Raw genomic sequence first — 22,103 nt, 5'->3', positions numbered from 1 at the left:
GTGAGAGTTGGGGCAAGAAGTCAGGAGGAATCAATCTCTCCTCTCCACTTCAAAGATCCTGCATCCCCTTCTGCTGCCCCAGTCTTCTAAGTTTCCCAAGCACTTTGATATTCCCAGTGGAGATGAAGATCTGTGATTCAGGAAAACCCAGGCCAGATTAAAGGGCCAGGCACCAAGTCCGTGTGCCCAACACGGAACCACCACCTGACAAAGGCCCATTAGGATCGGGCCCCTGCTGCCAGCCTGGCTTCTCACATCTCCCAATACAATGCCGACAGATTGGTGGAGCCGGTTTCTTCCCCCTCCCCCGAACAATATTTTATGAGGAGTCTGTTTTATTAAAATATTTTCCGCTGGATGCTTCCTGTGTTTCAAGAAGTTGGTCCTGCCAGCTGGAGCTGATGACAGTTGAGAAAAACACATCCAAGTGCTGTTGTGACATGGCATTTGGAAGGGGCGGAGCACAGTGGGGGGGTGGGGTGGGGAAGCAGCATGGGAAGAGGCGTAGAAAAACACCCGGGTTGCACTAGAAATACCACTGGTATTATGGGAGAACAACTTCCCCTTCCTCGTTAAACAAACGTGAACAGAAACCCTTGGAATGATGTGCTGAAACGTACCCCTCTGTCTCCTTGTGGGCCCGAGCCACTGTGACGTACGCTCACAGAAAACCTGTCATTTGTTTTCTATCACTGTTAGTTTGCCAACCACCAAACTGGCTCCCATGCTCCCACTGGTTTATTTCAACCCCAAATATTTTCCAACAGAAGTAGAAAACAGGGCATATTAAACAAACAACAAACCAACCAACCAACAAAACTAAAAGTGATACTGACACAGTTCAGGTGATAATCAGGAAAATGGGATTATCAGACACCGGCTCTTTGGCACACACTGCGAAGTCAGCCCCTCTGCCCAGTCTGGAAAAGCAACGGCGTAAGTCAATGTGATGAAGAGGTCCAGCCTCTCGTCGGGAACTTGGCCGCAAAATGGGTAATGCTTTTCTGTAGGATGTGGAGTGTAGCTGGTGTTGCAATGGTGTTTCTGTGTAATGCAAGAATATTCTGGGTTTACATCTCAATATCAACAGGCCTGTGACCCTGTATCCTGGTACAGTGTCTAAAAGGTTTAGTCCAGTTTTAAAGAGGGGACTTCAAAGAAATGTGACAAATTTCATCCCCTTAAGGAGGAATCTTTAGTCCGAGGCACTCAGGTGCCATGCAGCGTTCTCTCCATAAGGGGGCAATCATAATCCATCCCTCATGTTCCCACCAGGCTATTGTGCAGAGCAAAAGTTAAACTTAACCCAGCTTCAGGAGTCCTCTCTTCCAAATGTCTAATAACTGAGCATCCTTGTGTGCGAGCGCACACGCGCGCACGCACACACACACACACACACACGCACACATATAATTCTGGAACTTTCTGGGCAAAGTCTGAGGGCTGTCTGGGTGGGCTGGTTCCTTAAAGACCGTACCCTCACTATCAACCAGAAAATCCTGGAGAGCTGAAGTGAACTGCAACTTGGGTTAGGCCCCAGCTTGACAGCTCGAAATCATTTTTTTCCTTCTTGCTCCAACTCTGACTGGGACCTGCCATGTCCCTTACCTTCTTTCTCATTTTCTGAGAGCCAGACAGACATGGGGGCCTCCCCCTTTCCACCCAAAGGACTTCAGGATCCCTGGGGTAGTTTTTCTGACTCCTCCAACAATCCTAGACCAAGATGAACTCATGCACTTTTTCAAGGCATCACAGGAAGTCAGCGTGTAGCCGCTGAGTTGTCTGGATAGAGACTGAGGGCTGTGCTCCTTTTGCGGACAAAGGGAAGCAGTGCTACCTTCTGCAGATGGCTCTGGTCTGGACTCGGGGCTATCTGCAGCCTTCTGCCTCACCCCACCACAGGCAGGTCCACTTCAGTCCACTGCTTGTCTTTCTGCCCCCCTCATTCACTTCATCTACCTCACGCCTCCTGAGCAGGTGACTCTAGGCCAGCCCTACGGGAGGTGCTGGGCATAACACCCAGGGAGCTCCGCATCTCAGGGAGATGGGTAAGAAAAACCACAGTAACATAAATGCTCCGGCACAGGTGGGCAAAGGGTCCTGGTGGGGCTGGGGCAGTGGATGAGGGCAGTCCTGTATATAGTTCTCGGCCATGGAGGCCTAGGAAGGTGGGTGGATCCAGTTCAACACTTGGCCTCCTTCACCAGGTTCTAACCCTCACCTACTGACTCGGCATCTTCGGCACAAGGGGCCTAGGACCTTCTTCTGAACCCAGCAAAGTATGCTTTGGACCCCACCCCTCGAAATCCAGCCCAAGTGCCCGGCTCCCTGGCCTCTGGGGCCTCCCACTGGTGTGACAACCAGACCGAGTAAAAGATCAAGTCCTGTTCCCTGAATGACCCCTTTGTGAAACACCCGCTGGGAGCCCCGGGGAAGCCTCACAAAGGCCGGGGCTACACGCTTGGGCTTCGCAAAGTGCTGGCTCCGCAGACACAGGGTTCTTGCAGACAGAGGGGAGAGGCACAATACTCACTGCTCAGGGCTCGGCACAGACGTCCTCCGGCCTTCCACTGCGATGTTGCTCTTTGGTCTCTTAACAACATGTGGACGAGGTGGGCGCACCTAGAGGAGGTACAGGGGGAGAGCCCCAAGAAGGAGTGAGTTGGAAAAGCCATACAGGTACATTCTGAACATCTGGATAAACGGCCCCCCCAAAAAACGTTTAGGGATTTTCAAAGCTACAGGCTACAAAAGCCCAGTCTATCACAGAAACATCACCATCTAATAGGCAGCAGACAGACACATTAACTGGAATTCTGTGGCCTATTCAAATCAGAAGGGTGCTCCTGGAAAGCTCGGTTTCTTCATCTGCAAGATGAGGATAGTTCCATTGGCCTCCTTGCAGGGCTGCGGTGAGGGTCCAATGAGATGATGTCTACATAGGACCCGGAACAAAGAGGCCCTTATCAATGACAATTCCCTCTCATCTTCCTCTGATGCCCAGAAGCTGGTTTTGTAGAAAGAAAAGGTTGCGCTCACACTTGTTTTTAGGGTGAACATGCTTAGTTTGCTCTTTTTACAACAGAATCACAGGGTGCTTCTTTTCCTCTCTAAATAACAGAGGCATGAGAGAGTGCCACTACAAATCGTCTTTCTGCTTCCCAGAGCATCCCTGTGCTAGTCCTCCCAGCAGGGTTCAGCCTGGATGCTGCCCATCTTGTGTAGCTACATGCACTGAGCAGACCTAGTGGGAGGGTCTGCAGTGGGCACATCAGGAAGGACCCAACTTCCTAACCCCACAGCTGCTGCAGCAGCGGGATGGGTTTTTCTGACCCGCTGTCTCTGAAAGCGAAGATGAGGGCCCACAGAGAAAGACACCCTCATCCCCTGCCAGAGTTCGTGATGGATGTTAGGCTGAGAATTTCTAGGTGCCCTTAGAAGGATACTCATTTGGTCCAGTCGACATTACATGGCTTTAAATTTGGCATGGCCATCTCTGTACACTCCCAGTGCCCGAGAGGGACGGGTTGAGAGCTAAGCTGAGAAAGTCTATCTCTGAATTTCATTGCTGATAAAAACAACCGAGCCTGCCGGGGCAGGGGGCTTGCTTTCTCCACGGCTGGGATGCCACAACTGCTGAGTTTCCAGGACAAGACAGGGAAGGAAAGCAGGCACACACTCCATTTCCTGCCCACCCTTTTTCCTGAACATCGCACCCCCCACCCCCCAGAAGCTTGTGGGTGACACGGCACGGTGGCTTAGGAACACAGATGACAGAAGCTGGCTGCATCTGTCTTTACGGAGTCTTGTCAAGCCCTCAAGTCTGCGCACGTCTGATCTAACCAAAGTTTTTCCTGTGGAGTGGCCAGTCTGATCTCAGACAGGTTTGGCATATCAGGGATGTGGTAAACACCAAAGGCATTCCACCAAACTGGCTGTCTTCATCTGTGGGGTGATTGTGAAGCCCAGATACAGGGAAAGCCCCCCCAAGGGGTCTGGTACACAATGGGGGCTCAATAAATGCTCATCCTGCTCCTCTGTGACCTGCATGTCCCTTCTTGTCAACAACAAAAGGAAGACGACGAGTGGGTGTCTCTGAATTAGAAGATGAGTTTTAGGATTCTCTTACCCCTGCCTCGCATTCTGTGGACTGCCTGGTATGTCATGGTCGCTCAGCAAGATTTTTAGAAACAAATGAATGTTGCTGCTCAGAATCTGAGAAGTGCATAATGACGTTGCGAGTATCATCGTGATTAGAACTGTGCCTGCCACACAGCTCACATTCAGTCAACATGTGCTGAAGAAACAAGTGGATATCCCTGCACCCCTTCTAACTCTGCACTGGCTTCCCCAGCTCTGGCAGCTGGTCAACAGGGTCACCTGGCTGGAATGATCCCCACCCCCAACTTCTCCCCACAAAAGCAGGAGTGTGGGTAGGGTGAAGGAGCAGTTCTGCCCCTGCCCCGTGGGGCCCCGGGGCAGAGCTTTCAGGAAAGGTCAGACTTTAAGGCCTGTCAGCTCATCCTTGCACAGGGCTGCTCCTTGCTACAATAAAGGCGGGTTAAGAATGTGAACTTGTGGCTGAAATGGGGGGATTAAGTTTGTGGCAACTTCAACTGAACTTGCAACGTGGTGAAACATGGGGAAAAAGAACAACAGAGCTAATTAGACGAGCTGAGCTGTCAGAGTGCCGCTGAATGGCTCAGCGCCAACAAACAAAAGGAATGGGTTGGCAATCAGCGGGATCGGTGGAGGAGACTGCTTCATTAGGGATGATAAAACAGACAGAGCAGGGGGGGAGGGGCGGGGGGGTGGGGAGCACGGAGCTGGAGCCTCGGAGGCTGGGGAGGGAGAGAAAGACACGCCAGACCCAGAGGCGGTTGGTCACCAGCACGGCTGCCGACCCACCCAGAGTCACACACACCTGACTAGTGTGGACAAAGCCAGACACAAAATTACACTCACAGACATGACCATCCCGAGATACATCGAGGCCTCCAGACTTCCATGTACACACTGTCTCACAAATACACACTCACAGAGGCACGCGCAAGAGGTGAAGGCACACGTACGACTCACACACTCACACACACACCCCCTCACACACACACGGTGGCAGACCACAACCAGGCACAGACACACACAGACAAAACGGTTTAATGAAGCCCGAATCACAGACGATGCAGACAAGTCTTGTCATATTTCAGCGATCACACCCATCTTTCGGGGGTGCTTAGGAAGGGTGGGTACTGGGGATGAAGGAAGAAACCCACAGGCACACACAACAGTGACTGGCCCCACCGGTGTGAGGATCCCAGCCGCGTCAGGGGAGAAAATGCTAAACAGAGATTTCCAGCTCTGTTCAAGGGGGACTGGAGGGGAAACTTGGGAAGCCAGCCAATTCCCCACTGGATTTAAAACCTGAGAAATCTAAGTCGGCAGGGTTAAATGTGTATTGAATACAAAAGCACTGAGTACATTTGATTTTAATGGTGAGCAAGAAATAATAAATACAGAGCTTATAAAGTGCTTCACACGCAGGCCGACGGCAGCCTGCCTTTCCCTGGCAGGCCCCAACCCATGCCCCTTCGTCCAGGAGACACTGGCATGGTTTTCTTCTGCTCTTTCTTTTTTCTTCTTTTTAAAAAGAAAACCCAAATCCTCGGGTAACATCTGAACTCCAGCCACAGGTGCCAGGCTACAAAGCTCCTTCCAGAAAGGCTGAATGGCTAGACCCTCCCCCGCCCCTGCTACCCTGGGCCAACGGCTGCACTTCTGTCTGGAAAGTTTGTGGCTACGTGACCCAGCAAAGCCACACTGGAGGCTTATGGCTCCTGACATGGGAGCTTGGTAGGCTGTTCTCTTCGAGGCCCTTGTGGGTTCCATATGCCGAGTCTCCCCGGTTCCCACCTAGTCTGTAGCAGTGTCCACTGGAAATGCTTGCATAAATGCATTTAGAATAAATGGTCCTTAGGGGCCCAGAAAGCACAAATCTTCTATGACTCCCAAATTGGCCTCTTAGTGGTGATGCTTGGCAGTGTAAGTTCGGGGGACATGCCAGGGACTGTGCTAGGTGCTATACATACACAACCTCATTACCCTTACCAGGTGGTATTGTTAAACCCATTTTACAGATGATGAAACTAAGGCTCAGAGAAGGTGAGGATCCTGCCTAAGGTCGCACAGCCAGGAAGTGGCCAAGCTGTAATTCAAAACAGGGCAGGCCTCTCTGACTTCCAAGCCTAGGAGAGCTGGTTCTCCTAGGCATCCTGCCTCTTCAGCATGCCATCAACCCAGGAGGTCCAGCCAAAGCTAGCGCCAGGCTAGTCACCTCCTGCATTAGCTCAGCGCCTGAGGCAGCTGCTACTCCGTGTCTCTCTCAGCGTCTGTCTCCCAAGTCCTCAGTTGCCAATGGATGTGGCAGCCCACCCCGCAATCTGCACAGATCCCCACACCAGTGAGACAACACAGAGTCCACTGTAGCTGTCTCCAATACTTGAATTTTTCCAAGGGGAATGATCCTTCCCTGAATCATGGCTTCCAAGATTCCCTGCCCGCCTTGGATCCCAAGCCTCGAAGGGGAATTCTGAGAGCTACCTGCTGCTGACTTTGGCTTAAGGGGAGGCTGTTTGGTAGAAAACAAAGAGAGACAGTGGAGAGAGGCAAGCTGGGCTCAAAGGCAGGACTTATCATCAGGCCTGTCATCATCCCTGTGGTGTTGGCTACAAATTAGGGAGATGGCATCTGCCTGCTCTGGGCTGGACAAATGAGACAATAATTACAGAAGTGCCTAGCACAGTCCTAGGCACCATAAAAGGTGCTCAATGAATATTAATTCTCTTCTCCTCTGTGTCTCTGCCAGACCTAACATGGCACTGGAGATTCCACAGACAGTTCAGCCGCTACTGATTCATTTTTTTCTTGACTGAATTTTTTTTCTTCCCGCAGCATTTTATATAGGTTGAGCATCCCTAATCTGAAAATCCGAGATCTGAAACACCCCAAAATCCAAGACTTTTTGAGCCCCAACATGATGCTAAAGGAAATGCTCACTGGAGTATTCTGGATTTTGGATTAGGGGCACACAACCAGGAAGTATCATGCAAATATTCTAAAATCCGAAACAAACTGAAAGCTGAAACTATTCTGCTCCCAAGCAGAAGACGGAGGGTCCAGAGAGCTTGGAATACTGGCAAGACCACAGGTTCTAGAGTCCAGATGACCTTATTTGCAGTTGAGGAACCTGGGTTAAGTTACCAAGCATCAGTTTTCTCATTGCTAAACTGAGTGGTGACAATGCCTACTTCACTGAGCGACTGTGAGGCGCAGCTGGGATGAGGTACCTAAGAATGATTTGCTGACTATAAAATCCTAGGCAAGTGATGGTTATTAATAAACTGGGCCATTCCTTAGAAGCTGTAATATGCAAAAACCTGTTAAGAATAAGAACCATTGGCCGGGTGCGGTGGCTCACGTCTGTAATCCCAGCACTTTGGGAGGCTGAGGCGGGCGGATCACAAGGTCAGGAGATCGAGACCATTCTGGCTAACACAGTGAAACCCCGTCTCTATTAAAAATACAAAAAAATTAGCCGTGCATGGTGGCGGGCACCTGTTGTCCCAGCTACTCAGGAGGCTGAGGCAGGAAAATGGCGTGAATCCAGCAGGAGGCGGAGCCTGCAGTGAGCTGAGATTGCACCACTGCACTCCAGCCTGAGTGACAGAGTAAGACTCCATCTCAAAACAAACAAACAAACAAAAACTCTTACTGTGTGTGTTCTGCAAATGACAAATGTCATCCACTTTCCTTCTCACAAAACCCCTCTAGGAATGAGGGCACAGCCCCGGAGGTGAAATCAGACTCAGAGAGCTTCAGTGCTCGCCAGAGTGACATGACTTCAGCATTCAAGCCTAGCTCTGTCGGCCTCCCAAATCTGTACTGAAACTCTCACTAGTCACACAAGGTTCAGCCTAGAAAGGGGCCTCCTGTCCCCCAAAGCAGTTTCTTTTTGCTGCTTGTGTCTTCTTTCCAGTGACAGTGAGCAGACATATTCTAGCTCCTTGCCAGCTGTGCCGATGGGGGGTTTGGGCCAACCACAGTTTGATGGAGATACGGGATGGATCCACTGTCACGTGTGGCTGGGAGTGTGGACTCGCGACGGTCACAAGGGAAGGCATCTAAGTCCGCCCAGCCTCCCATCTAGCCCTCTAATTCCCACCCACAGCGGGGAAGGGAAGGGAAGGAAAACTGTGCCACAGAATGGCCAACACCCACCCAGAGAGCAGCTACCCAGTGGATGCTGGGTGCATCTCCCCAGGTGAACAGACACAGTTCACCTGGTCACCTGCAGGCCCCGGCCTCTTTGCCTTCACAAGATGGATTTGGACACGTGTGTTGCAGAGGGCGGGAGGACTAGGACACTGGGTTGTGGGGTACTCTTTGGTTGGCCACAGAGTGGTGGCCACACTGAATGGTAGATGGAGAAACTTTTCCCTTGGTAAACAGCCCCCACCGAAAGGTCCTGGATGGTTTCCCACTTTCAAAGCACCTGCTAAAGTTCGCATGCCTCAGCATGGCCGGAGTCTGACCTACCAAGGAAAACGACTCCACTGATGCTTAACACGGGTCCCAGACCCAATATTTTTCCATGGACGGATCTCTCTCGCCCTCCCACCCCATTCCCAGGTGGTGGTGGGTTTATCACATTTTGCCCTGCTTCTCCATCCTTACTTGGCTTTTTTTTTTCTTTTAAGAGACAGGGTCTTGCTCTGTCATTCAGGCTGGAGTGCAGTGGTGCAATCATAGCTCACTGTAGCCTCAACCTCCTGGGCTCAAGTGATCCTCCCATCTTAGCCTCCTGAGTAGCTAGGACTACAGGCATGCACCACCACGCCCCTTACTTGGCACTTAATATGGGAAAGTGGATCTCCAAGGAAGGCCTGGCAGGGCAGCGGTACCTGTATCCATATGAGCTGGCTCCATACTCCCTGGACATAGCCTCCACCCCTGGGGAGGTACAAATGCATTTCCAGACCAAGATCTGGTGGGAATGAGACCCTTGCCCCCGGACTTCCGCTTCCTTTGTGAGGAACAGGCGTATGGAGGAAGGCTTTCAACCCGTTGCTCACCCTGGGAGACTTGCTCAAATGATGCACACACAGCACACACACCACACAGGGGCCCCCTTGCTACCTATGGCTCTGATCTGCAAGTCACCAAACTTATTCACAAAAAAGCAAGAGAAGCCCAGAAAATGCAAGCTCAAGTTCATGCCACACAGAGAGGGAAGCTGAAAAACCCAATTCCCAGTTTTCTTTTGCCAGGCAGGAGGGTCCAAACTCTGGAGGTTTAGTCAGGCTGAGGGGAGAATGGCTCAGGCAGTGTTAGGTGGGGAGGGCAGAACCACCAGCTACTCACGGGCCTCGAGCGCTGTATCTTGGGAGGCGGTCGGGTGGGACGCAGTCTCTGCAGCTGCATTAAAGTGGAAACTTAAAACATCAGGACACACTGAGAAGGCTCAATGCATTTCCACACACGTCCTGGGGGAAGGCACCCAGTCACCTAAGCCAGAGCCAGAGGGCCAACCTCGACGACCCCTGCCTCGCCCCCACTGTCCACCTTTTGAGGCCATCTCCTCTGCTCATTCTTTCCTTCTAACCTTGTCTCCAGCCTGGGTTACTGCAATCATCTCCCAACAGGGCTCCCAGCTCCGCCCTCCACCATGCTCCACACAGGCTGGGGGCCCTTCCCAGGTGCAATAGGGCGAGCCCACCCCCTCTCCAGACCTCTCATGCCCCCTCCTGTCCTTGGGCACTTGCTCAAGGCTAGAGGCTGGCACTGCATGTCCCCCAAGACCGGGACTCCACTGTGTCCCACACAGACCTTTCTCAACCTTCACCCATGCCTGCCCTGGGCAGACCCTTTAAGTAGCACTGGGCTCTCATGCCTTGTTTGCCACCCGCCCTCCGGGTGGAATGAGCTGCTCCAGCTGGACTGGCCTGGCAAACGTGTGCCTGTCCTTCAAGAGCTCGTCGGCTCGGATGCTGCCTCGTGCCTCCTGCTATGTGGGACTCAGCGTGGGGTCCCTCACCCCTGCCCCCATGGGACCTTTTACAGGTCCGTCTCCAAGGGGGTTCATCCCTGTGCCTGCAGGCTCTGTGAGACCTGGGGAAAAAATCTGCTCAACAAGCGTCTGATGAACAAATAAAATTTGTCCAAAATGATTGGCTTTTGAAATCAGGATTTGAATCAAAACCAGTAGAGCACAGACTTCTCGGCTCTCCCCTCAAACCCTTTATCTTGAAAGCCCAGCAGTGTCCTTTCAACAGCCTGCCTGTCTTGATGCTCTCGCAGGCATGGGAGACAGGGAGGCTGAGTAAGGAAAGTAAAAATTCATGCGAGACCCAGGCTGCGGACCCACAGCAATCCCCGGGAGGCTTCCGGTTGTTTCCTGCCCATTCTGTCACTCAGGTCACAAAGATACATCTAACTGGACCAAATCCAGACTTGCCCCAGCCAAAAGGGGAGCCAATGTCCCATGTGTCTGGTCCACGTTAAGATGTGCTCTAAATCCCAGCACTTTGGGAGGCCGAGGCGGGCGGACCACCTGAGGTCAGGAGTTCGAGACCAGCCTGGCCAACATGGTGAAACCCCATCTATACAAAAATACAAAAATTAGCCGGGCATGATGGCACATGCCTGTAATCCCACGTACTCGGGAGGCTAGGACAGAAGAATTGCTTGAACCCGGAAGGCGGAGGTTGCAGTGAGCCAAGATCGTGCCATTGCAATCCAGCCTGGGCGACAGAGTGAGACTGTCTCAAAACAAAACCAAAAAACATGTGTTATAAGTGCAAAACACTGGACTTCAGAGACTCGGCACGAGGAAAGAATGTCAGACGCCTCAGTAATAATTTTTAGACTGATTACATGTTGAAATAATATTTTGGATATATTGGGTTCATTATATTAAAATCAATTTCACCTGTTTATGTTTCACATTCAGAATTCCACATGTGACTCCCGTATGAAGCTCCCATTATGTTTTCCTTGGACAGTGCTGATATAGGGCTCTACTGAGTGGGAGCGACACTTCAGATCTCAAATCTGCCTTAGAATTTGTTTTCTGAACCTGCCCCACTACTCCTGGAGGGCAGGGCCTGTGTCCCAGTTGTCCCTGGGTCCCTGGTGCTCTGCATGGAACCTGTCGGGGCAGCCTGAGGGGAAAGCGGGTCCAGGGACTTGGTGGAGGGTTCCCTGGCGGCACATGGAGAACACGATGGGATAGAATGACACCGTGGCTTCCCAGATCCTATGCCATTAGCTGGGCGTGAGGGCTGATCCATGCTTGGTGACCCTTCTTCAGCTGACAGCTACCCGGGAGTTGGGGGTGCTGCCTAGGGATGGGCAAGGCCATCATGTTTTTTCCCCTTCCTGGCTTACAGGAAGTGTGTGGGGTAAAGGGGAACAGCCCCCCCACCCCTCAATTCACACCATTCATCAAGAGGAAGAGGTGATCAGGGAGAGGGGAGCCCACCCCCTCCACCGGTGCACAGGCTGCTACCCTGTCTAGACACCCAGCTCTCCTACACCACTCCCCACAATACTGCTTCTCTTATGCTTGGCCTTTCTACTTCGGGGGAACCATCTTCTCCAGCCCCACTGTCTTCACTGCTTGTCACCTCTGGCTTGGGCTATTTCCATTCCTGCTGGGTGGCAGTGCACCAGAGCGCTCGGGAGGCAGCCTCTAGGGGTCAGACAGTTTTGGAGAGAACCCCAGTTCTCCCATTTACTCCCTGGGTTACTCCAGGCCCACGATTTGACCATTCCAAGCCTTACTGTCCTCATCTGTGAAGTACAGGTAACAGCACTGCCTACCCGAGTGTGCTGTTAGGAAGATTCAACGAGATGACGGACGTCAGGTTCTTTGCACAGTGCCGCCAACAGACATTAGCAACCATTACCATCAGCAGGTTCCCTGCCTCCAGCCTCTCCCCCTCCCAGTCCATCGCCTACATTTGTTTCCAGAGAGGACTTAAAAAAATGTCCGCCCAGTCTTGGCACTTGGCAGATGAAATCATCTCAGTGGAAGGCCGGCATCTCACAGGGTGTCTGCTGAGAAACACCATCCTGGGAGACACATTGTGTGAAAGGAAAAAAGGAGGTTCCCCAGCCAGGCAAATCTGAGAAATGCTGTCTTCTGTCTTGCTCCTTTTGGGGATTCACAACGCCTGTTAGCATAGCAAAGGCTGGTGAGTCTTGCAAGAAAAAAACCCACCCAAACCAGGCAAAAACCTATTAACTCTTTTTTAAAAAGTCCTGTTTCCCAAGTTTATTTGAACATAGACTTGCTTTTCCTATACCACCCATGAACATCCCCTGGAAAATGCTGTCTGAAGTGTTCAAAGCCCTCCAGATTCAGGGCCCCGCCATCCACCTCCGCAATCTCATCTCTTGTAAAACCCCGCCTCACATCCACAGCACACCGGCTGTCGTTATCAGCTCACTCACTTCTCTATTTACCATAGGGTCTAGTAGAGTACTTGATACCTAATAGGTGCTCAGCAAATTACTTTTGGCTTAAACTTCCTGGCACATGTAAAAACACACCAAATGTCAATTCTCCAGATTCTTCAATTAACTCATTTTCTTTTGCTTGTCATCGGGAAGTCCTGGCTGTTTTGCAACTGAATTGATAAATGGTGGGAAGAAAGCAGCCTCTTGACCACACCCGTTCTAAAAGTTAGCAGAGTGAGCCAGGGGGATATAAAGATGCCAAGAAAGAGTAACGCGGTACAGATGTCCTGGTGCGCCCAGTCAGATAAAACCCAACAACGGCAACCAAGAACAGGAAGCCGCATTGCCCCTTCTGACACTCGGGGAGTTTTCCCTGCGGGTTTTCGGCACGAGGGGATCCTGTCACCAGAGGAAACACACAGGGACGGGGGCTGCACTCACCGATCCTGGGCTTGTTGTGATGCTGGAGCATATGATGGGGACACCTCCTGTAGGGTGGCCGCCAGGAAGAGAAAGGTGAACTCCCAGGGGGTGTGCATTGAAGACCCTCCACCCTGGGGCTGGGGGGAGGGAGAAGGGGAGGGCTGCACTAATTATCAGGATGCCCTGCCAGGAGTGTGCAGGCCCTGGGGACCAGAGCTGAGGCTGGGGACAGGTGAGCAGCTGGATTGTCACCAGCGGATTAGACAGTAATCCCGTGGGAAGCAGTCTCAGATTTCGGACACTAGAACATCTGATTGTGTGCAGGGCCCTCCTGCTCCCACCGCAGGGTCTCCAGGCCTAGCTGGTTTGCTGAGTGACTTTGGCAAGCAAGTGACTTCCCTGGGCCTCTGTGTCCTCATCTGTGAGGCCAGTCACGAGGGCCCTGCTGCAGGGATGCGGGGCATCTGATGGCACTTCACGCAGGGCCAGGGGCACAATGGACACGCTGCTGGGGAGGCCTCTGCTTCCTAGACAGGGCGTGGCGGGGCCATCAGCCATGGTGGTTGCAGTTTCCCAAATAAGCTGGGGTGTCCCCAGCTGGGGACACAGATGGGGAAGAGTAATCTGGAGACCATTAAACACTGTAGGAGGTGAGTAGTAGTGATTTGGGTGGGAAGAGGGGGTAAGGAGATGAGCTAGGAAAGGATCAACTCAGAAAAGCATGCTCTCTTCCAGAGAGTGGCCCCGGTGCTCTGGAAGCTGAAGCCAGCACTAGCTCAATGTAGGGACTACAACAGTGTGGTGTGAGGCCCGAGAGGATGGCAGAGCTGGCCAGGACTCAGTGAAAGTTATTCTGAACCTGGAGTGGTTCCTCTCCCATCTGACTCAGCTCTGGTTGTCTGCATCCCCAGCCCACAGCCCAGGGCTGGGCCCCCGAGCCTGCTCCTCTTTCACCCTGGTGCTCCTGGCCTTGCTAAGTGTCCTAGTGGCCATGGAAAAGGGAACAGATTGGAGGGAGGTAAAGCGAGCTGCTCAACACCCCCAGCTGGTAATGGGCAGAGCTGGGAGCGTTGGTTGTCATCGGGAAGGCCTCTTGACCGCTGACCGCTTGAGCGCTCTTTCCACCGCTAAAGGAAAGGAAGGTAAAACTGGAAGAGCTTTAAAGTAGACGCAGCAGAGAATTGAAGCAGTCTGGGCATCTTTGCATTGAGGTCATGTTATATGTGATCCTCTGTCCCCTGGCCGGGTTGAAATGTGGCTACACAGACTGCTGCTTCTTAAGTCAGTTCAAAAAGACTGGGCCTTTGGCGATCTTTTGCTAAGGAGAGTTCAATTCGACAGTTCCTCCAGCACTTCCCGAGCTGGGCCAGGGCAGGAAGGGAGAGAGGGCCGGCAAAGCGGGGAGAAGGCCGGAGGTTTCTTCGATGGTCAACGCAAAGTGCCTGCTTTCCTGAAAAACACGTCTGGAGGGGAAGCAGATGGACTGTCACAGAGTGGAAGGATTCCTCCTGTGTGTCTTTATGGAACAACTAAGTATTTGGGGGCCAGGACCAGGGGGATTCAGAGAATAAGACACAGTCCTTGTCCTTGAGGACTGCAGAGTCTGGTGGGATTTGACCTACATCATGGGAAAATAACTTCTTAAAGTGAAAGAAATATTGGTGGGGTAAACCCCAAGAAATAGACTTCGGGTTAGAAACCCATGGGTTCACGAGTTGGTTCTGTCATTTTCTAGTTGACTTCAGTATTGGTTCTGCCACTTAGGCGAGTTATTTAATCTCTCTTAAGTCTCAGTGAACTCTTCTGTAAAATGGCAAAACTCCCAGGTTACAAGCATCGGTGTGAGGATGAGAGTACAGTTACAGCCGCACGAGGTTCTGGTTTGATATCCCGAAGATGAAACAGGACCACTCCATCTTCCATCTCCCCATGGTACCCACAGGTCTTTCCAGAAAAGTCCTATGGACGTGAGGACCCTGGTTTTCCAAAGCTGTGTGCTATCAGCAAGGTTCTGTTGAAGGAGACTGGATTTTAATAATAATCTCTTCTATTTATATGATGTGTTTTCCTTTCAAAGCATTTTAACTTCTGTTCTTTCTTTTGAACCTCACAGTCCCTGGTGAGGCAAGTTAGAGAAGGATTATTTCCCTGTTACAGAGACAGGAAACAGAAGGCCCAGAGAGGTTAAGGGACTAGTATGAGGTCACACAGCTAGTAGCGAAAACTAAAACAAGCAGGTATTCTTAGCCCATTGTGCTATCCTTGTCAACTAAAATTTCCAAAGTCACCTGGAATCCTTTCTGACACAGTTCTTCTAATCCTTGTCCCTTCTGAAGTTAGAATCTGTTGTTAGAGATCTGTGCCTCAGAGAAAAGTCTGATGAGAGAGTAACTGACACCTTCTCCTTCTTTCCTTATTTGAGCATCTTTTTGTGGTGCTTTCCAAAGGAGGCACGTGATTCATTTGTCCATTCATTCAACAAACAGTGCGTGGCATCCCAGGCACAGGGGCACATGTCTCAACAAGACTCTGGTAGAGGGCGCTGTCATGCAGGGGGTACACAGGAAGGTCTCTGCCATAGATTGGTGGGGGGGCGGTGGTAGGGAGTGCGGGGACAGGGGACCCACAGTGGTCCAATCAGACAAGAGTGAGGCTGAATATGAGGACAGGGCAGGCCAGGACCTGGGAGGGGCTGGGGGAGGTCAGGTAAAAAGAGGGCCTTGAGTGTCAGGCTGAGAATTGCGGATTTTCTTCTGAGCTCAGTGGGAGGGATATAATCAGAGACACAATAAGAGGAACCTTGACGTCCTTGGTATAGATAATGCACTGGAGGAGGATGGGTGTGCTTCTGAGAACAGACACTCCCCTCCAATCACAGGAGCCTGCCCAGGCCTCCATATTGTCAACCCACCGGCCCTGGCCACACCACTGCTGGGAGATGTGAACACAAGAGAGGGTAAGACCGAAGGCATGATTGACACAAAAGTCCCTGAGAAGAGGGGACCTCTTTGGCCTTTGTTGGTCTCTGCCTGGCCCTCGGCATCTCTATCTGTCAGCTGTGTGGGCCAGGTGAGTATGCTCATTGGATATGAAACCGGCATTTATGAGGACAGCATCTGATTTGCAGTTAATTTGTTGATGCAGCAAAACACATTGTTTCCAAAAGGTCAGGAGGGGAAGGCGTGTTGGAATAGCAACTTAATTACCTGGGTGGCATGGATGAGTGGGCGCCCCGCACAGGGCTGCAGGGTGGAAAATGCTCGACTGCCAGGTGGTGACTTGGGGGCAGAGAGCGCAGTGTGTAGGGGAGGAGAGGTGGTGTCCCTGCTGCCTGGGAGCCAGCCTGCCTGTGCTGTGGGCAGAGCCAAGGCACTTTCTGCTGCCGGTGCTTCCAGGGCCTGAGCAGCCGCTGCACACTCACCAGCGCAAGGCTCCTCTGCAGGGAACGAGGGCTGCTACCCATTTCACAGATGAGGGCAAGCAAGGACTTGCCCAGGGTTGCCCAGAGCAAGTGGATAACAGGCCCTGAGAAGAGGGCCAGTGAGCTCATCCTGAGTTAATTATGGGCTGGGGCAGGGGTGCTATGATGTTTGTGCATGGGGCAGAGGGCAGGCAGCTGTTTAGGGATGGACCCGTGGATTCACTCAGTCCCCAGTGAAGGGGACATCTGGGACCATCCCTTCAATATCCTTGTGCCGTCAGAATAAGCATCTCCACTTCACTGCTGGGACAGCAGGGCCACACAGAAGGTGAAATGTCAAAGTTGGCAGGAGACAGGCCAGACCCCAACCGGGGAGTGGTACAGGTGAGAAAATAGAATAGTACAGATGCTGGAGGCCACAGGGACCAACCAGGTTCACTAAAGGCTGAGGACTGTGCATGCAAAGATTGGGGTGGCTGCTGAGGGGAGGCCAAGAAGGTGGGATGTGCCTGATGGCAGCTGGCGCATGACAGAGCTAGCCTCTGAAGCTGGTCCCAAAGGGGGTCTCAGATCCTCTGTGTGCAATGTGTACTCTGAATTGTCCCTTCCCTGCCAGGTGCCTACCTGCCTCGAATGGAGGAGGCCTGGCCCCAGAGGGGGAAGCGGGATAGGCCCTGCCATTTCTCAGTTTGTCCCAGGCACACGCCCCAGTCAAATACGTGGCCAGGAATGGAGATGGGGAAGAGAGCAAATTCACAATTAAACTCTGTCGCTGTTTAACAAGGAGAGTGTTCACCTGGTTAATTTTTCCTGGCTAGTAGCCACATCAATGCTCTGATATATGCATGAAACAGACCCAGTTGGGAGGGAAGACAAAGCCTTCTGTAGCTTTACAAAGGGCCTCTGCGCCGAGAGCAAGGCTCCTCTACACTTTGGGACTGGAAATCTGCTATTATGCAAGGCATGGAAATAAAAGAGGGCTGCTTTTGATATGCCTCCAAAAAGGAGTGCATTGAAGCGATATTTTTGTGGAGTGTCTCCTTTGAGATGCCCAAGAAGCTCTCTTGCAGTCACAGCTCTCACCTAGCCCCCAGCGCCCATCGCTGTCTCCGATCCTCTCTGTCCGCCCTGGACGAGGGCTGTGCTGCTTGTGGGGGAGGATCAAATACTTGCCTCCACTTCAGAGCTTCAGCCAGGGCAGCTGGAGAAGACCAGGCCCTGGTGTCATGTAGCGTACAGCATGCTCCTTGCCTGAGCCACTCAGCGGGGCACCCAGAGGAAATGTGGGGATCCTGAGGCCTGAAGCATTTGCAGAGGTAACAAGCTGTCACTCTAGAAGGATATTCCTTGCAAGATGCTGTACAGGAAGGACTTCCACGTCACGCTGAGGAAGAGGTTTCCACGTGCTGAGAGTCCACTCACACAGGGCAACAAGGACCTGTTTCTTCAGGGAAAGGAAGGGAGGCTGGGAGGGGCCGGGTATTACTCAGGATATCCCAGTGGTCCTGGCGACTCTGAGACAGAGGCTCTATTATGATTGCCGCTCTGTAGACAGGGAAAGGGAGCCCCTTGCCCAAAGGCACAGCACATAGGTAGGACGCAGAGAGGTCGGGCTGGGCTTCACTCTGAACGGCAGACTCCACAGTGAGGTTTCTGGGTGCCCCACAACTTGCCCTCCAGAGGCGCCACCTGCGAGGGGGATGAGGGGGTGCTCAGGATCGAAGGGGGTCCTGGAAGAAAAGCCGCAGCACCTGCCGCGGGGTCTCGCAGAGATGATCTCCGGAGAGAGCGCGCTCAGGATTCAGGGGCTCGCCAGTCCTGTCAACGACTCTCTCCGGCTGGGTCCGGGCACTCTCTTTGCCGTGAGTGAGTGCTGAGCTGAAAGACGTCTCAGACTGGTCCTGAAGAGCAGTGCATTCTTCCCCGATGTTGACAGGAGTAGTATTTTGTAGTGGTGCTGGTTAATTTGTAGTGGCATTTGTGGTTTGAAGCCTTGTCAAGATCCCTGATTACTTCCCGTGCAAGGAGCTCGGCTGACGGGGAAGTTCACATGCTGAACAAAAGCAGCGAGGCAGCTGTGAGGGAAGGCTGCGTGGGGGCCGGGTGACCCTAGCCGCTTGGGGGACAGAGGCGGGGGAGGGAGGAGGGCCAGCAGTGGGGCAGGGGGAGGGGAGCCCTTTGTTTTTAGTCGGGTGCAGGTGCACAGTCTGAATAGGTGGCATCCCATTGGTGGCCGGAGGTCGGGCACCAGATGCGGCTGGTGCCTGGGCAGGGGCAGGGACCTCGCTGACGTATGCCATTCTTTGCCCAGACAGAAGCAGGAGGCAGGCGCCTTGCTGCTGGGATGCATCTAGGATGCCGTCGAGGGTGCCTGGGTGACATTCCCAGGAGGAGGGGGACACGAGGTGAGGTTAGAGGGGCTTCCAGATGTTGGGGGAAATGATCTCCTCTCTGGGGCTACTATTTTCTGACACCTGCTAGGTACCAGGCCCCGTGCTAGGAGATCTACATGCGAGGTCTCTATTCATCTCAGCAACCCTCCAAGAATGTGAAAGATGAAGAAACCGAGGCCATGTCACTCAGTGACTTGCCCAGGCCCGGCCTGACAGCTAACTGGTGGCACAGCCAGGATCCAAGCCCAAGTACGCCTGACTCCAAAGAAGCCCACGCTGCTCCCAGGAGACCCGACATACCAACAGCAGAAGAAGATGTTAAAACGTATCTCCTCGGGTCCGCTCCTCTCTCTCCCCAGAAAGTCCTCCCTCTGACATCCTTTGAGACTTTTGTCCTGCTAAGTCTGTTCTGACCACACAGAAAGGTTTGTCTTTGCAGCCGCCTGCATTTCACCAGGCCCGAGTCCCTACTCGGTGAGAATTTGCTCAGTACATTTAAGGGCCAGGGCCAGCTCAGCAAAACCAGGCTCATTTATCATCTCTGGAATGATGTCCACCCTAACAGGATGCAACTAGGAAATGAGAAGCATTCTCCTCATTTTGCAGAGGTCCAGAGAGGAGTGCATAGCACCCTCTATCTAGAAAGGGAGTCCAGGACTCCTTGGCCAGGCCACCACAAGCCTCCAACTGCTTTCCCTGCCACTGGCAGCCCAGGGGAGTTGCTCACATCCCTGTCCCCAGCATGCCATTCAAGACCTGGCCCTTCCCCCGATAAACCCCACCACAAGAAGCCCCTTCTTTCCAGCCAGCCCCCTCATGGGCCATGGCCCTTCACAACACACATGCTGGTCCTATAAGCCCTTCCCTCACTCACCCACCTGATGGATCCCTGCATCCCTCACGACTCTGTTCCCTTCCCCCAGAAGTTCTCTCTCTATTCCTGGCTCACAAAAGTCGGGCACTCCTACCTCTGTCCTTCCCCTAAGAAGGTGAGTCCTTGAGGGTTCACATCTGGCTCCTGGCACAAGGCCTGGCACGCGGTCAAGTTAAAGTAAATGGCTGCCCAAGAGTGGGGAACTAGCATCAAATTATCAGTGAAGCCATCACCCAGCATCTGAATAATGCCAGACCCGCCAGTCATTGTCCCCATGATTTGAGTTACTTTGTCTGCAAGACTGGCAACATTCCTGGCATGCTTCTGATCAGGAAAAACCCTCTACCTACAGGTTTCCTAGCCTAACAGGTTGAGCCCCAGGGCCATCCCCCAAAGCAATAGACTTTTTGAGTGGAATGCAAATGTGGAAGCAATGGGAAGCTTAGATATGAAATATCCCAAAATTTCCCTAGTGTGTCTGTTAAAGAAAGATAGTCAGGTTCACCAGACAGAAGGTTTTTTTTTTTTTTCCTTCCCTCAGAACAAATGGACGGAGAACCTGGTTTTAAAATTCCTGGACCTTGGAATACATTTCTATCTGTGTCAAAGTCTACCCATCCACCGCCTCAGCAGAGTTTAAAATCCTAGCTAATAGGTTAACAACTGTTTTTCTTCAGCTTCAAATGAAGAATATCAGAAGGCTGGGGGAATATGCGGCTCTCCAATTTGTACGGACTGCACACAGCTCCCTGCAATGTGTGTTTGACAGGACTGACATTTTGTACCGCTGTGAGATGGGAAAACGTGTGACATTTTTATTCATGGTGGCGTACGCCCTTGTAATGATCAGCTCTGGTCGATGTGCTTACCGCAGCAGCCCCTGAGCCCTCGGAGAACAAACAGGAACCCAAGGTGCCAGCAGTTCGACTGCCTTATTAAACACCGCCAGGATCCTAACGAAGACCAACTGCTGGAAAATCTCACTGTCAAATCCTCAAGGACATTGTCAGCGCACAGCTAACTGCATATATTTTTCATTTAAAATACTGAAATCCAGCATTGCGCCATTACAACCAAGGGGAGGGGCGCCCACTGCAGCGGCCATTCTGTCAGCTGCTTCTTCCAAGCTCCAGATGCTAGAGCCGGATGCCCGGTGGGGTTCAGAGCTCAAAATGGGGCGGCAGAGACGGGACACTGACTTCCCGAAAGCTCAGCCCTGCCTTCAGGGTGAATGGCTGAAAGTTACAGGGCTCCGGTAAGAGTCCCCTGGAAAGGCAACTCACCGGCTCCTTTTGCAAGCCAAAGTGAATCTGCATAATTAGGAAATCTCTCCCTCCTCCAGCCAGCCCTCTTCCTGTAGGTACAACCCATTACGTCCTGCAACTCGGCGCTCATCAGCCTTCTGCTTGGCGGTAGACCTTAAGACATCTGCAGGAACACATGGCTGTGGTAGGTTTCACACCTTGGCAGAAAAGCTGTGTGTCAGGGTGCCCACCTGCAATCTCACCACTTGCCTCAATGCAAAGGCCTCAAGGTCAGCGTGCAGGAGGACCCCCTCCCTTCGACGGTCATTTCTAATGCTGGTGCACACTGATGGATGGAAGCTGATCACTTGGCAGACCCTCAAAGCTTTCCGTGGTTGTTAAGCTAGGTGCTTTGGTTATGGCTGCACACACTCATGTATGGGATATATTTATTTTGTAAATATGCATTATTTATACAGTACTTCTATTTCCATACTCCAGCCCTGATGCACCAAGATACACGCTACTATTTATTTATGGGGTCCTTGGCGTAACAGGCCTAACAAGAGGCCCGTGTGTGGTTCTTGCAAGTTTGCAACAAACTGTAAGTGGTTGGCTAAACAACTGGATGTTCTCCATCCATCATAGGTACAGGCCTGCATTTTAAGGGGCTGCCCATAAAGTTGGTTTAGCATAATACTGTACATCATCCTTGGTGGAAATGACCTGGGGGCTGAAGAACTGGCTACCTGGAGGGAAGGAGCCATAACATTCCACACCCTAGGCTGGGGAGAGGGGGTGGAGTAAGTTACGGGTATCCTGGTGCTTACAGCACTCTGGGAGAGTATAAAAAGGAAGGTGGTTGGTAGACAGCCCTGGGGAAAATGCAAGGACAGTGAGGGTTGGGGGAGCTGTACCCTCTTTCCTCCAAGCAGGCTATTCTGCCCCTGAGCAGAAACTTCTAGTCTGGGTTGCTGAGGGAGGGTGTCCATCAATCCTGCACACCCCAAGGGACATCCCTTCCTTACGGACTGTACTTCAAGCCTCACTGGGGCATGCTGGCTGGATGAAGAGGAACACAGCCTGTGTCCAGCCCTGTGCTATTCTACAATCAGCTTCAACAGTTCCCACGCAGGACATCCGGCTGCCCGCCAAGTTCTGTCCTTTGGGTCTCCTAAATGTCTCTCGGATGATTTTCTCATCTTTACCCCCAGAAGCAGTGTCCTAGATTA

The 22,103-nt window shown here is 52.2% G+C and overlaps 1 protein-coding gene across 10 annotated transcripts in view; it reads right to left on the bottom strand.

Annotated features, from left to right (window-relative positions):
• The window catches only part of DENND1A (DENN domain containing 1A), a 542,810-nt gene that overhangs the window by 21,462 nt on the left and 499,245 nt on the right, over positions 1 to 22,103 (bottom strand). For 3 of the 10 annotated variants that reach the window (XM_063594216.1, XM_063594214.1, XM_063594215.1), the window contains 2 exons: positions 9,418 to 9,471; positions 2,534 to 2,622 (listed from right to left, as the gene is read on the bottom strand). In XM_063594216.1, the coding sequence (XP_063450286.1) occupies positions 2,534 to 2,622; positions 9,418 to 9,471 (143 nt within the window). Of the gene's footprint in view, positions 1 to 720; positions 1,045 to 2,533; positions 2,623 to 9,417; positions 9,472 to 10,910; positions 12,231 to 22,103 lie in introns of those variants that run through there. The other 7 variants (XM_034929018.4, XM_034929019.4, XM_034929020.4 and 4 more) reach the window with 4 other exon arrangements.

This window comes from Pan paniscus, chromosome 11, assembly GCF_029289425.2.
Source record: "Pan paniscus chromosome 11, NHGRI_mPanPan1-v2.0_pri, whole genome shotgun sequence".
NCBI lineage: Eukaryota > Metazoa > Chordata > Mammalia > Primates > Hominidae > Pan > Pan paniscus.
This window is presented reverse-complemented; position numbering and strand designations above follow the sequence as displayed.